The following is a 15,405-nucleotide window of genomic DNA, read 5'->3' on the forward strand; positions in this document are numbered from 1 at the left end:
CTGGAATCTTGGAGAAGGGTCTTAATCAGGAAAGCTGAGCTAAATGCTACACTGTAGACCTCTAACCACCCCAACTAGGGGCACAGGGACCCTGTCATCCTCAGGGTCATACATGGTCCAACCTCCCCCATTCATCTGCCCAAGAGTCACCCCTCCTCACCCAGCAGTGACACAAACCAACAATATCAGAACAGAGCTGGTTAGGCATGGAGAACCAGAGCAAACGCTCTTTATTGTTCCTCCAACAGGAGCCTTCTGCTGCATTTCAGACCCCACCAAAACAGCACCCAGAAGGAAAACCTGGCCCGGGAGGCAGCCTGAGAACAGAGACCCTGACCTCCATTGAAATGATGAGCAGCTGAGGGCTTCAGTGTTGGCCAGCCTTAGTGACAGGCTTTGAGAAAGGTGAAGGTGTGGAAGCCTTCTCAGGGCCAGGCCTAGGCCTGGGCTCTGCACAAAGACAGGGGATTGGGCTTTAGGATTACGGTTGAATTGAGGCCAAGTCCGAGCCCTGGAGATAATGGCCTTGGCTTACTGGACTAGCCACTCTCAGAACCGGCCCCGCAGGCAGGGCACACAAATGGGGCGGGGGCTACAGGTGGTGCAGGCTGCACCAGGCCCACAGGAAGCCACAGGAAGACAGGGGACGCATGACTTGGAGGGCGAGTGCTCAGGGGCACACGGGTTACAGGGGAGCCTAGGAGAAAAAAAAGGCCAGAAGACTATAATTTTCCAGTTGCTGTTTTCAATAACCCGGAGCACCTTAAAAATCCGCCTCGTCCTGGAGTTCGGGGTTTGGGGGCATGGGCCACCTGTTCTCCTTGCTGGGCCCTGCAATAAGCCTTTCTCTGCTCCAGACTCCAATGTGTTGGTTTGTTTCGCCTCCCTGTGCGTCGGGCACACGCACTTGAGTTCAGTGACGGTTGTCAAAGAAAGAAGTAATTATGATATATCATGTAGTTCGGCTGTGAAAAATACAATGAAGTCATAATGATGAAAACTCTAAATATTGATTTAACTAAAAGTGAAATACATATGAATAATCAATTACATTCAAGAATTAATTTAATAAATTTTTTTTGTTAATGAATGAAGAAGAAAAGAAAAAATACGCTAGTCCTGCCCCCTCATTTTACCAATGGGGAAACACAGGCCCAGAGGGAAAAGGGACTTGCCAGGGTTGCACGATGAATGTATAACAAGACCTGAACTAAAACCCAAGGCTCCTGATTCCAACTGCTGGGCTCTTCCCAGGCACCATGCTGTATCCCCAGAACTTTGTAGATCGTATTCAGAAGATGAGAGAGCGTGCAGGGATCCTCACTTGGAGTCCTCGCTCTCCAGCAGCCCCCGGTGTGTGTTGATCTCACACTCCAGCCAGGCCCGGACATCCAGCAGCACCCGGTACTCGTGGCTCTGCCGCTCCAGGTCACAGCGGATCTCCACCAGCTGGGCCTCCACGTTGGTGATCAGGCGCTGCATCTGGGCCAGCTGGGCGCTGTAGCAGGCCTCCATCTCTGCCAGGGTGGGTTCTAAAGCATCTCTCTGGGAGGGCAAGGACTGTATAGGGAGGAAAAAGGTTAGATGTCAGAGGAGGAGCGAGGAGGTCACGCCTGATCCATCTGAGTCTCAATGAGGCCTCAGAATCCAGGAACAGGAGCTCAGAGAGTCACTCTGAGCCTGGATGAACCTCATCTCATCCAGAACACAGTTCAGGTCAACAGGTGGGGCAGCGTCCACCTCGACATTGAGTCTATCACCAAGCTGGCACCACAGCGAATTCAATTCCTGTGCCACAGACCAGGGTCAGCACTAACTTTCCCAGAGGACTGACTCACTCATCCCCCTCCCCCATGCTCACGTGATCCCATGTTTACCTGCCCCCCATGCTCACCCCCTCATGGTTCTTCTTGAGGCTAAGCAGCTCCTCCTTTAGGGACTCCATCTGGGCCTCCAGGTCAGCCTTGCACAGGGTCAGATCATCCAGGATCCTACACAGGCCATTCATGTCTGACTCCACCAGCTGCCGTATGGACACCTCCATCCTGTACCTGGCAGGCACATAACAGGGCGCCTAAAGCTGCTTTTCCTTTTTATATCTAAGTCAGATCCCACCCCAGACTGGCCTGGTTCTGTGTGTCCTGCCTTGTGCCTCAGGGACTCGATAACCAAAAGTCTGAGCACCACCCATGTTCAGCTCTACCAGCCCCCAACCAATGAGCGAGTGGGACAACTCACTTGGTCCTAAGTCATCTGCAGCCAGCTTGGCGTTGTCCATCTGCACCACCAGCCTGACATTCTCTGCCTTCGTGCACAGGGTCTGGGGAAATAAAGAAGTGACTTCAGTGAGAGAAAGGGCATTCTTCTGGCAGGAGCTCCCCAAAGCTGGTGCAGGCTGCCTCTGAAGGAAGAGGGTCACCCATCCCTGGGCTCTTGGCACTGAGACTCCGTGGAGCCTTACGGGCATGCTGTAGGGATCAGAGCAGGTGCCCCCTAAGGGCCCTACCAAGCAGAGCATCTCTCACCTGGGTTAGAGAGAGAGAAATGCTGCAGGAAAGGCCTGACATGGCGGTTTCCTCCTGTCTTCCTATCTCCCAGGACTACAGGGGGTTCACGGCAGGTTATTACCAAGAGCATACTCTGTAATTCCCTGGACACAAATGGTCCCTCTCAGGAGTCAGCTAGGACTTTCTGGGAATGCGGGCTGGGCAAGAAGGAAACTTCTGACAGGCTCTCCCTTCCCTGAGTTAGTTATAGGAGACCTGGTCTGCACCAAACACATCAACCCTGATCCCCTCCCCTTAAAAAAAAAAAAAAAGAAAAAATTAAAACTCAGAGAGGTGGCTTGTGGTACTAAAGTTCTCACGACCGGTTGATTCATAGAGCCTGTATTCAAGCTCTGGCTCCACTAACGGCCCCCTGGGTCACCTTGAATAACCAGCCCGAGCCTCAGTGTTCTCATCTGTAAAATGGCCTCATGATACCTCCCTCATAAGATTATTGAGAGGAGCAAATGAGGCCACCCATGTGACCAGGCTTTGTGACCTCTGAAGTGTCCCGTGGGAGCAGGGTTGCCAGGCCAGTGCTGCTGGCGCCAGGCTCCTACATCTGAGCTGGAGCTCCTCGATGGTCCGGAAGTGGGACTGGTAGTCGGGGCACACAAGGGGGTCTTGTTGCTGGCTCCGCTCCCGGATGCGGCTCTCCAGCTCCGTGCTGTCCCGCTTTGGCTGCCGCACCTTCTGCAGGTAGCTGGACAGCGGGTCGTTCGGGAACTGCATGGTCTCCTTCTCGTTGCCGGCAAGGATGCCCTCCCTGACCCAGCCCCCTCCCCCTCCATGCTGTAGCTGCTGGCAAAGCCTCCGGAGGGGAGACAGCTGGCAGCCCTGCAGCCGCTCCTGCCCAGCCCAGCTGAGCGGGCAGAGAGACTCGAGGCCCCCCGGGACGGGCCGGGGAGCTTGCAGGAGCTGCTGGAGTACATCGTGGACACGCGAACCGAGTCCCCACCGGCCCCTCCCGGGACCTTGAGAGGCCCCGACAAGAAGCTGGCCTTGAGGCATTTGGAAGCCATGGCTTCGGCGGCACAAGGGATCAATCTCCGAGACCAGATGCCCCCAGTGCAGAGAGGCAGCTCCTCACCCCGAGTTTATATCTCTGCCCCGGTGGGTGTTGGCCTTTACAAAGTGTTTTCTCCTCATCAAAGTTAATACCACTTTCTATCAGAGCCCCTCATTAACCCGTTACTCAGCCCGTGAACATCTCCCGGCCTCGTAAAAACGGAACCCCGTTGGACCGGTGGCTACGTCGAGACTCATCTGCGCCCCTCTGTGTCTCCGGGAGGACCAAGTCCCCATCTGTGCTTCAAAGGGGCCTGTGGTCAGCACCCAGCCCTCAGCCGCCTGGCTAAGAAGTGTGGGAGTCCAGCCACCATCTTTTTTTTTTTTTTTTAAATCAAGGGTGATATTATTATTATTATTATTATTATTATTATTATTATTTATAGCTGTGTTGGGTCTTCGTTTCTGTGCGAGGGCTTTCTCTAGTTGTGGCAAGCGGGGGCCACTCTTCATCACGGTGCATGGGCTTCTCACTATCGCAGCCTCTCTTGTTGCAGAGCACAGGCTCCAGACGCGCAGGCTCAGTAATTATGGCTCACGGGCCCAGTTGCTCCGCGGCATGTGGGATCCTCCCAGACCAGGGAGCGAACCCGTGTCCCCTGCATTGGCAGGCAGACTCCCAACCACTGTGCCACCAGGGAAGCCCCCAGCCACCGTCTTGACTTTCTCCAGCATAGCCTCCTTTGATGAGCCCAAGGGAGAAGAGGAGGCCTCGGGCTGGCTCCTGGGAGATCGACGAGCAAGCCTGGTTGTTGCAGGAAGCTGGGGGCCTCGCACCTAGGGAGACACAGAAGACTCTAGAATGGCCAGGGAAATAGGGCCATGGTGACCAACTATCCCGGTTTCCCCATATTCTGGTTTCAGTGATAAAGTCCCTTATACCGGGGAATCCCTCAGTCCTGGGCAAAATGGGACAGCTGGTCACCCCAGATACAGCAGAGCCTCGAGGGACACATCCCCGCTCCCTTTCTTGCCAGGAAATCTCCTCTAATGAAACTTCAAAGCTTTTGCACAGCAAAGGAAACCATAAAGAAGACGCAAAGACAACCCTCAGAATAGGAGAAAATATTTGCCAACGAAGCAACTGACAAAGGATTAATCTCCAAAATATACAGGCAGCTCATGCAGCTCAATATCAAAAAAACTAACAACCCAATCCAAAAATGGGCAGAAGAGCTAAAGAGACATTTCTCAAAAGAAGATATACGGATGGCCAACAAACACATGAAAGGATGCTCAACATCACTATTCATTAGAGAAATGCAAATCAAAACTACAAGAGGTATCACCCCACACCGGTCAGAATGGCCATTATCAAAATATCTAGAAACAATAAATGTTGGAGAGGGTGTGGAGAAAAGGGAACCCTCCTGCACTGTTGGTGGGAATGTAAGTTGATACAGCCACTGTGGAGAACAGTATGGAGGTTCCTTTAAAAACTAAAAATAGAGCTACCATATGACCCAGCAATCCCACTACTGGGCATATACCCTGAGAAAATCATAATTCAAAAAGAGTCATGCACCACAATGCTCATTGCCGCTCTATTTACAATAGCCAGGACATGGAAGCAACCTAAGTGTCCATCGACAGATGAATGGATAAAGAAGATGTGGCACATATATACAATGGAATATTACTCAGCCATAAAAAGAAACAAAATTGAGTTATTTGTAGTGAGGTGGATGGACCTAGAGTCTGTCATACAGAGTAAAGTAAATCAGAAAGAGAAAAACAAATACCATATGCTAACACATATATATGGAATCTAAGAAAATAAAAATGGTTCTGATGAACCTACGGGCAGGACAGGAATAAAGACACAGACGTAGAGAATGGACTTGAGGACACGGTGGGGAAGGGTAAGCTGGGTCGAAGTGAGTGACATTGACATATATACAATACCAAATGTGAAATGGTTAGCTAGTGGGAAGCAGCTGTATAGCACAGGGAGATCAGCTCAGTGCTTTGCAACCACCTAGAGGGGTGGGATAGGGATGGTGGGAGGGAGATGCAAGAGGGAGGGGATACGGGGATATACGTGTGCATATAGCTGATTCACTTTGTTATACAACAGAAACTAACACAAGATTGTAAAGCAATTATACTCCAATAAAGATGTTAAAAAAAAAAAAAGAGCAGGGGTTCCTTAGCCAACACAGATGCTCTGAACAACTGGATAAAAAGGTAGAGAAAGCTGCATAAATAAAGCACCTACCACACACAGGCTGTTTGAATGCATGTGCTGAGGCTGTGAGTGCACTCGGCAAGCTGTACAATGCACATAGACAGGGAACACACCGCGTGGTTCGAGGAGCTGACAGCGTGATTGTCAGGTCACAAGCCCGCACCACCTGTCTGCTGTTTCCACGCAGGAGCCAGGCAGCTGGAACAGTGGCCAGAACAGAGGCTCAGCCCACTGCCCAGCCCCTAGCTATTTCTATGGAGAAGCACCCTGGGGTGTGGTGCGCTCTGCGCATGCCCGGCCTCCCACCTCTCGTCTGAACCTCTGCCAGAGCCGGAGCTGCAGACCTCAGACCCCAGAGCAGGAGTGCGGAGCACAGAGAGCGGCAGGGCAGGGCTGAGACCACGTGGGCTGGCCCTGCTGCCCGGCCTCTTGCCCCAAAGCCAAGCAGGTCTGAGGTTGAGCCCTTTGGGCTCAGCTCTGAGGGTGCTGCTGGAGGGCAGTATTGGCCCCGCCAGCGTCCTGCTGTGTAACCAAGCAAAGAGCTTGGGCCCGCCTGCTGGGCTTTCCCATTCCCCACTCTCCGCCCTGGGACTCTTCATTTAATACCAGCGCTCATAGCTACCACTTCCGGGCACTGTGCACACATTGGAGCCTCCCCCACCCCCATTTTACAGATGCACCAGCTGGACCAGAGAGGTCACGTGATGTGGTTAGGGTGCACAGCCAGGCTCAGCACCAGCTGCTCCAGCCCGCCCGAGCGCTTCTTCCCCTGAGGTCCAAGATGTGTTTGCTGCACCTCTGGCTTGTCAAGCAGGTTGAAGATTCATGTTTAGCACCAACTACCTGGTGACATAGACAGAACCAGGTCTTTCCCATGGGTCTTGGACTCAAGTAAGAGCCCAGAGGTAGAGAAAAGAGGGAAGGGGGTTGGGGAGAGACAGAGACAGAGAATCTGTGCGCTGGGAAGAGTGCCCGAGTTAGAGTCAGAAGAGCTGAGCAACGGCCTCATCCCCACCACTCACCGCTGTGTGGCCTGGGGCAAGTCACTGCCCTCTCTGGGCCTATATTCTCAACTGAAGAATGAGGTAGGGGGACAAAGGAGGCATGGGGCCCTCAGACATCTCACAGGCCATGCTTCTGTGATCAGAGGGGCGTCCAGGCTGAGCCATGCCCAGATGAGCATGGCTCAGCCAGTGGAATCTGAGGCACTCTGAACTTTGCTCCACAGTGAGGTCTGGCTGTCCCCTCCCGCTTCCCCACTTCACTGTCCCTGCCGCCCTTCACTTCAGCCCTGTGTCCAGTGTTAGGGACGTGGGTTCACCCAACCTTCCCACCTGCATCTCCCAGCTCACACAACTCCCCTCCCTGGAGTGGTTGGCCCAGGCTGGCTGCTTGGAGTTTGCCTCTCTGGGTGGCATCCCCTCTCCTAAACTGTCCCCAGTGTCAGGCCTGGAGGTGGCCAGCGAGGTGACAGGAGCTAGACAAGGGAGGAGACACTGAAGGGAAGAGAGAACCACCAGACCAGGCAGGGCTACCGAGGAGGACGGCTTGGGAGCCTTTGCCTCTCCTGGGGCCGCCCCAGGTGGTCCCCATGGGCAGAGTCAAGCCTGTAGGCTATTGGCCAGCAGCCATCGGATTAGGTCAGCGTCTGTTCTCATGGTCCAGGCCCTAGGGTATCCCTGTTATGAAATAGTTTGAATCATTCTGTCACATCTTACCACTCAGAGCCAGAGGAGACAGACCTGAAACCAAAATCCACACCTTCACAGCAAGCCCAGATCAAACACCCCCAGTAACTAACCACAGAAGATCGACAGAGGCAAGTTTGCTTTACCAAGAGAACACACTTTATTGGGTAAATTTCCAGGGAAACCTAGTTTTACAAAGCATAGAAGCAGTAAAGTTCAGAAATACAGTCCAAGAAGTATTTTAGGTAGAAAAATCTGTTGAGCAGGGAGTGCCTCTAGGGAAAGGAGGGGGGATCTTTTAGAGCCGGGACCCAGAGGGGTGTCCTCCTTCCTGTGGGCCAGGGCCTGCCCCTTGGGCTGGGCAGCTGGTTACAGCGGCTGCACGTGCTTCCTGCTGGAAATGACTTTCCCATCTCTGATCTCCTCCGTGATGGTGCAGATCTGCGTGCTGCTCTGGGGAGCCGGGGCGCAGGGCACACTTGGGATGTAAGGAACTATAACGGCAGGCTTGCATTCCGTGGCACAAGGGCGGGCAGGCAGCTTGAGGAAATGAGATCATACAAGGGTGTTTGGCATTGGCCATTGGACTGACATTTGCGTTAAACGTAAACAGGGGTCAAGTGAGACAGGTGGGTGACAATGACAAAGGGCTCAGACAGTGCCTCTGAAATCCCCAAGGGCTGCAGGGATGAAGACCAGAAACTCCCAGCCAAAAACAATGGTTGGAGAAGTACCATGAATGGGGCTGACTTGTCCCCCTGCAAAAGCCCAAAGCCCAGGGCTGGAAGGAATCTCTCTGAAGATGCTTTGATTAATCCCCCTTCATCTGTGCAATAACCACCCTAGGACTGATGCCCTCACCGCGGCACTGAGGGTTGGGTCCAAGTGAGCCCTTTCCACAAGCCGGGACCTCCGGAACCCACTCACCTGCACTCTTTCTCCCTCCAGCAGGCAGCGGTAGGTGGCGATCTCCGACTCCAGGCGGGCCTTGACGTCCAGGAGGACCTTGTACTCCTGACTCTGCCGCCCCAGGTCACAGCGGATCTCAGACAACTGAGCCTCCACGTTGCCGATCAGGCACTGCATCTGAGCCAGCTGGGAGCTGTAGCAGCCCTCGGTCTCCACCCGGGTGGATTCCAGGGAATTCCGCTGCAGTGGGAAAGAGGAAGCACTCCCAATGTGAGGGAATCCCACCCAGAGACCCACAGCCCTGCGTATCTGGGTACCACTTGCGATCACACCCCGTGATAACCGAGGCTGGTGGATCAGGGTACCTGCCACGAGCTTGGCCAGCCACTCAGGCAGGGGCCACTCACCATGTTGTGCTGGGCCTGCAGCTCGATTTCCAGGGCATTGACGGTGCGTCCCAGCTCAATGATCTCTTTCTGGCAGCACTGCAGCTGCTCCGAGCCGGACACCACTTGCTGGTTCAGCTTGTCAGTCTGAAAAGCATGAGAGGACCCAGAGCATGGTCAGAGCAAGTGAAGCTACTGTCAAGGGTGACCCCTCCCCAGGAGCTTGTCCTGGGCTGGCCCAAACCCACCTGGGTGTTGAACCAGGCCTCCAAGTCTCTGCGGTTATTTTCCACCAGGGTCTCATACTGGCATCTTATCTCATCCAGGATCTTGTTGAGATCCACTGGCGGGGCAGCATCCACCTCCACATTCAGCCTGTCCCCAAGTTGGCATCGAAGTTTGTTGATTTCCTGCAGAAAGGAGGCAAGATGGCATAAGGCTGTGAAAAGGATGCTGGATGAGGGTTCGACTGACCTGGGTAAAAACCCTCCTCCTTCAGTTGCCAGCTGTGTGACATTAAGCAGGATACTTAACCTCTCTGAGCTTCAGCCTCCGCGTGCACCTCTACCTGCCTCCTCAGAGGATTTGGGAGAGTAAAGTGAGACAATGCAAACACCAGGCAAATAGAATCATTATCAGGCACTACCTTCCAAATGGAGATTTAGTGTCGTGGGCAGGAGTCTGGGATCTGTGTGACATTAGGCAAGTGACTTAACCTCTCTGTGCCTCAGTTTTCTCATCTGTAAAATGGAGCTTGTAATAGTATATGACTCCTGGGATTATCGTGAGAATGAAATGCAAAGTGCTTCGTATAGCTCCTGGCACACAGTGGGCCATCAGTAAATGTCAGCTGGGGTTACTGTGGAGGTGGTTGTCATAGTTTTATACCCAAGGGTCAGCAGTGGCTCCCTGCTGGATGGAAAACATCGAGGGGGTGCGTGGCATCAACCTCACCTCCTCATGGTTCTTCTTGAGACACATCAGCTCCTCCTTCAGGGACTCCACCTGCATCTCCAGGTCGGCCTTGCACAGAGCCAGTTCGTCCAGCGTACAGCACAGTCCCTTGGTGTCAGCCTCCACCAGCTGCCGCATGCCCAGCTCCGTCTCGTACCTGCACGCAGAGAGCCCTGCTGAGTCTACAGCAAAGCAGCCATGCACAGGCAGGGCCCACTGCCCTGCTGACCAGCTGCAGTGGCTGATTTGGGGTCAGCAGCACTGCGGTCCTTTCCCTTCACCCGAAAGGGATCCAGGAGCGATGCCACATTTCCCACGTACGGCTCCATCTGGCCTCACTCCCACTCACCAGCTCTCAGAGGCGGGGGACAGAGGCAAGGGAGCAGCACAGAAACATTCCTAGATCAGGCCACTCACTTGGTTTGGAAGTCGTCAGCAGCCAGCTTGGCATTGTCAATTTGCAGGAACATCCTGGCATTGTCAGCCTTGCTCAGCAGGATCTGGGGAACAGGGGGTGTCCCATGAGCTGGGGAAGGCCCAGCAGTGTGGGGACAGGTGGGGAGGGGACAGCCCAACTTTCGGATGCCATGCTTCTAAGTACCACCAGCACCTTTGGCATTTCCAGCCCTGAACATCCTGAGCCCAGGTGTAGAAGGAGCATCATTCCTGGGAGGGGCATCAAAGGGATGTCAGTGGCCCTCAGTCCTGACATCCGCAGCCCCAAAGTGGCCCAGTGGGTGAGTGGAGAGAACCAGGCCGACCTGGATTCGGGTTCTGCATCCAACAGCAACAGGCTATGGGATCTCGGGCAAGTTGCTGCACCTCCCTAAGATTCAACTTCCACATCTGTTAGCTGGGTCCAGTAATATCCATCTCTTTAAGATGAGGGATAAACAAGCGAAAGGATAGGAAGCTGTCAGGCACAGCGCTTGTGTCCAGTAGGGGCTCGGTGCACGTGACTGCCCTATCTATAGCTGAGACAGCGGAAGGAGGGGAGGAATGGCTGGATTGGAGGGGAGGTTACAAGCAGCAGAGAGGTCTGGGTCCCCCAAGAAACCAAGACCCTAGAGAGAAAAGCTGGCCCTGATAGGAGAGAGAATCCCCTAAGAGCTACAGTCCCATCTGTAGTGGGACGAGACAGACCCCTCCCAGGGCTTGGGCTGCTGGGCTGGAGAAGGGCCAGGTCCCAGTTACCTTCTGCTGGAGCTCCTCAATGGTCTTGAAGAAGCACTGATAGTCTGGTCTGATGTACGGCGTCTGAGACTTGTACCACTCCCGGATGCGGCACTCCAGCTCTGCGTTGTCCTGCTCCAGCTGGCGCACCTTCTCCAGGTAGCTGGCCAGCCGGCCGTTCAGGAGATGCATGGTCTCCTTCTCGTTGCCATTGAGGGAGCCCTCGCAGAACCAGCCTCCGCTCCCAGTAAAGTCGGAGCAGGGGAACCCAGAGGACGGGCAGGAACGAGGCAAGCAACTCCCAAGGCCGGAGAGGCCCAGCCTGATGGAGGAGGCTGACCCCCCAACACCAGGAAGGCAAGAGACTCTGCAGGATCCCACAGGGCGGACACAGGACACCTGAGAGACACCACCTGTGGTGCCACAGAGGCCTTTGATGGATCCAGAGGAGAAGATCGGAGAGCAGAGCTGGGTGGCCATGGCGCTAGCAGAGGAGGTTGCAGCTTAGCAAGGAGCTCAGGTTCTGACTCTCATGGCCTCTCTGGGGCACTTATATACACTTTCCGTGGGGTGTTGCCATGTTACTCTTGGGAAAGCCTGTTCCCATTCCAGGAAGTTAGTCTCATTAAAATGTGATTTTTTGCTACCCATCCAAATTCCTTGCCTTATAAAAAAAAAAACAAATTAGTTTGCTAAGTCAGGACTCTAAGCTGTTGTCATTTCCTAGCAGAATACGAATTTTATTGCCTCCTCAAAGTTCTTGCACCAGATCCCATGAATCAGAAGTGGCCTCACAAATGACATGTGGTACCTGCCCTGTCTGCACGCTTTTCCCGAGGAGCCAGGTGTTTGTCACCTCTGTCCACTACCCCAACCCCCCTCGTAGCTGCTCACCTCTGCCTGGGCCCCTGGGATGGTGAGGAGGGAGCAAAGGGAACTAAAATTCATGGAGCAGTCATCATGTGCCAGGCTTGTAGTTATTTCATTCACACCTCACAACAGTCCTGTTGAGAATGGTAGAAAGAAAAAGAAAGAAAGAAAGAAAGAAAGAAAGAAAGAAAGAAAGAAAGAGGGAGGGAGGGAGGGAGGGAGGGAGGGAGGGAGGGAGGAAGGAAGGAAGGAAGGAAGAGAGAGAGAAAGAAAGAAGGGAGGGAGGGGCAGGTAGAAAAAGAAAGAAAGAGGGAGGGAAAGCTTGCTTGAGATGAACAGGCAGTGAGTACAGATCTTGGATCTGAAACCAGGACTCTCGGACCCCAAATCCCATGCCCTTGTCCCACTGCTTCTGCCATACAACCAAGGTCAAGTGCAGGCACCCAGAATTTCGAGACAGGAGACCTAGGTTCAAACCCTGGCTCTGTGATGAGGTACCCTGTGATGCTGAGCACATCACTCCCTCCCAGGCATCCTCAGGGTCCTCACTGGGACAGGACAGATCATCAGCCTGCCCCGCCTGCTTCACACAGATGCGAGGAGAGTCAAACCAGGCCAGAAGTAAAAGTGTTTTAAAACCCATCGGGTGCCGTAGAAAAGTTGGTTGGGCTAAGAGGACAGTCTTTGATGATGGTTTACGGCTGTGGCTGGCAAAGGGTCGTGGCTGCTTTGGAGGGAAGTTTCCTTTGTGACCCCCAATTTCCTGAACCTAAGGGGGTAAAACCAGGACCCTGGACACCCCACGGGTGCCTAAACAGGTTACAGAAACAGTCAATGCAGCAGACCCTTTGGACAGGGAAGGGAGGAACAGATGACACACTGCCAGAGAGTTAAGCAAGCCAGGAGGAGAGCCTGAGAATTAAGGACCAAAGGTAAATTCCGTCTTCCACCCTCAAAGTGGGATTTCCCAAGGCTTGAGCAACCTGCTCACTCTTCGCCCACACAGACACACACAGCAAGGCTGGCATTTACAGAAGCATTTATGTGCTTCTGAAGTTGTAATTTACCAACCTCTTAAAACGCATTATAGGGCTTCCCCGCTGGCGCAGTGGTTGAGAATCCGCCTGCCAGTGCAGCGGACACGGGTTTGAGCCCTGGTCCAGGAAGATCCCACATGCTGCAGAGCAACTAAGCTCGTGTGCCACAACTACTGAGCCTGTGCTCTAGAGCCCATGAGCCACAACTACTGAGCCCACGTGCCGCAACTACTGAAGCCCGCGTGCCTAGAGCCCATGCTCCACAATGAGAGAAGCCACTGCAACAAGAAGCCAGCGCACCGCAATGAAGAGTAGCCCCGGCTCGCCGCAACTAGAGAAAAGCCCGTGCGCAGCAACAAAGACCCAACACAGCCAAAAATAAATAAATAAATAAAATTAAAAAAAACACACACACACACATTATAAGCTTCTCTCTGAAATTACTCAGGAGGGTTGGCTGTGGTGCACACACCTTGCCCAGTTCAGTGGACACCTCAACAGGAGGCCCGAGAGCCACCTGATGGGCTCCCCGGGGTGCACAAGCCGTGCGGCCCCTCTTAGGAGGAACAGCCGGGGCATCAGGCCTCCAGAGCTCCACTACCTCAGCAATGGTTCCTTATGGCTGCCCATCCTCCCTGCTCTCCCTGCAGGGCCTAGGATGGGGCTGTCTTGAGGCTTCTCAAACTCGGACCTGTGGACATCGCAGACTATGGAATTCCCTGCGCGGGGGCTCCCTGTGCATGAACTTTACCGCCAGATGCCAGTAGCAACCTCCTCCCCCAGGCGTGACAACCAAAAATGTCTCCAGAAGCTGCCACGTGTCCCCTGGGTGGCAAAACTGCCCCCAGTTGAGACCCACTGGGCCATCAGGACAGGGAGATCTCCTGTAAGCGCCTCCTTTGTTTTCTAGGACAACTAGTGCAGAGTCTGGCTGTCACCGTAGGGCCCGTTCAGGCAAGTCCTTAATGCACCCATGATCCAATTCACTTCCTTTGTGACACAGCGCTCGCCCTGAGGGTACCACCTCCTATGCCCCTGACACGGCTCTTCTCTCTTTGGGGTCTGTGGCTGCTGGAATCTGAAGTTAACGTTCTCATTTTCTTTTTTTTTTTTTTAATCCCTCCGCTTGTGCTATCTGTATCTGAAGCTGATTCTAAGTTTCTCGGCAATTGAGTGAGCAGCTGTCTGCTGCTTCGGCTGTGTCCCGTCACTCAGTACGTACCTCCAGAGGGCCACTGTGGGCCAGAGTCCAGACAGGTGTCTCCAAGTCTGTGAAGAGAGGCACGTACCTCTTCTGGAGCGAGTGACAAGCTGGCCAGAGAAGGTCTTTCGGTCGCCCTTGGTCCCCTGCCTTTCTCCATGGTGTAGACGGGAAGGCCACCTCTTGGGGGGAAGTGTGGTGGGGGGGCCTCATGGGAGGAATTCCTCTGCTCTCTTTCACCTCAGAAGCCTGGACCACCACGGGATGAACTGAGGCCCGAGAGGAACAAACGCTCTTCCTGTATCAGAGGAGAGAACACAGGTTTCATAGGGCTGCTCACCTCCCGAGGCAGCTCAGCCCACCCCCACCCATGGTGGCCCTGGAGAAAATCCACCTGCTCAGCGTTAAGTATGTCAGGGGTACCCAGGCATCAGGTTTTATTTCAAAATAGGGTCCTATTCTGAGACCATCCTTTCTAACATGAATCAAAAATACACTGGGCTAAGAGTCAGGGGACCTGGACTCCAGGCCGACCTCTGCCTCACTCTGTTTGAGCCTCAACTACTCTGGGCCCCAGAGCCCCATTCTGAACAGGAAGGGCCTGGACAGGGTGAGCTCAAGGCCCTTGCATCTCAGACATAGGATTTAAGGCCCAAATGTTTCCCATGGAGCCGGCCAGGAGTCACCTGGACGTGTCTGTGACTCACCCACCATCAGCCACTGTCCCTTCTCTGTCACTGACCACAGGACAAAGTGGAGTTATGGAGGTTCAGCCTGTGACACGGTTGGGTTTTCTCTTCTTTGCGGTCCCCATGGAACTCAGTCTCCCTTTGCCTCTAGGTCTACTGTATGGCTGTTAGCATAATGCCATCTTGGGGCCTTCCCGTTCCTCCTGTCCTTCTGCTGACCCTACCCAGGACTGTACTGGGCAGTAAATCACTTCTCTATCATCAAGGACTTTGTAGTTAATAGATATTGTCTAATAATCATTAGGACCGGGTGGCCTCTGTGATCTGTTAGTCCCCAAACAATGATGAAAACCTTCCATGACATATTCCCGGCATCCACGAGACTAGTTACCCATTCATAAATCTTGACTCAGGAATGCACGTTCCGTCTCCAAGCTCCTATCCCCATACCCTAAGTTAACTATAAAGTTGTCCCAATGGCGCCCCAGTGGTGCGGAGTACAGCTGCAGGTGCTTCCAGATCGCTGTCAGCCCCATCCCACCCTGTGAGTAATAAACTGATCCCATGGATTAGGTGCAGCTCTCCACCTCGCTTTTTGGTCTCAAGATGCCTTCTCGGTTCGGTGGGCACTTATCCTTCCCGCTATCCTCTGACATCCTCCAACACCTGCACACCAGGAAAACGCAACCTCTCGGC

At 53.7% G+C, this 15,405-nt stretch overlaps 2 protein-coding genes across 2 annotated transcripts; both read right to left on the bottom strand.

The window, feature by feature from the left end:
- Positions 1 to 249: 249 nt before the first annotated feature.
- Positions 250 to 3,867, bottom strand: KRT35 (keratin 35). The gene is given in 6 exon segments (XM_067714308.1): positions 250 to 697; positions 1,325 to 1,788; positions 1,895 to 2,051; positions 2,235 to 2,322; positions 3,110 to 3,332; positions 3,335 to 3,867. Coding segments are annotated over 6 exon segments (1,314 nt in total). The 5' UTR covers positions 3,569 to 3,867; the 3' UTR covers positions 250 to 549.
- A 3,759-nt stretch (positions 3,868 to 7,626) lies between these two features.
- KRT36 (keratin 36) lies at positions 7,627 to 11,445 on the bottom strand. Its single transcript, XM_067714307.1, has 7 exons — positions 10,934 to 11,445; positions 10,157 to 10,239; positions 9,740 to 9,896; positions 9,034 to 9,195; positions 8,807 to 8,932; positions 8,418 to 8,639; positions 7,627 to 8,030 (listed from the first exon to the last, which is right to left on the bottom strand). The coding sequence occupies exons 1-7, from the start codon at positions 11,390 to 11,392 to the stop codon at positions 7,860 to 7,862; spliced, it is 1,380 nt and encodes a 459-aa protein (XP_067570408.1). The 5' UTR covers positions 11,393 to 11,445; the 3' UTR covers positions 7,627 to 7,859.
- Between the last annotated feature and the right edge of the window lie 3,960 nt (positions 11,446 to 15,405).

Source organism: Pseudorca crassidens, chromosome 19 (assembly GCF_039906515.1).
Source record: "Pseudorca crassidens isolate mPseCra1 chromosome 19, mPseCra1.hap1, whole genome shotgun sequence".
NCBI classification, from domain to species: Eukaryota; Metazoa; Chordata; class Mammalia; order Artiodactyla; family Delphinidae; genus Pseudorca; species Pseudorca crassidens.

Excerpts from the sequence above, each read along its gene's own strand:
- KRT36 (XM_067714307.1), bottom strand. The coding sequence starts at position 11,392 with ATGGCCACCCAGCTCTGCTCTCCGATCTTCTCCTCTGGATCCATCAAA. Across the intron at positions 9,897-10,156 it reads GCTGACGACTTCCAAACCAA|GTACGAGACGGAGCTGGGCA; the intron begins GTGAGTGGCCTG and ends CTCTGCGTGCAG. Across the intron at positions 8,640-8,806 it reads TGCAGGCCCAGCACAACATG|CGGAATTCCCTGGAATCCAC; the intron begins GTGAGTGGCCCC and ends TTCCCACTGCAG.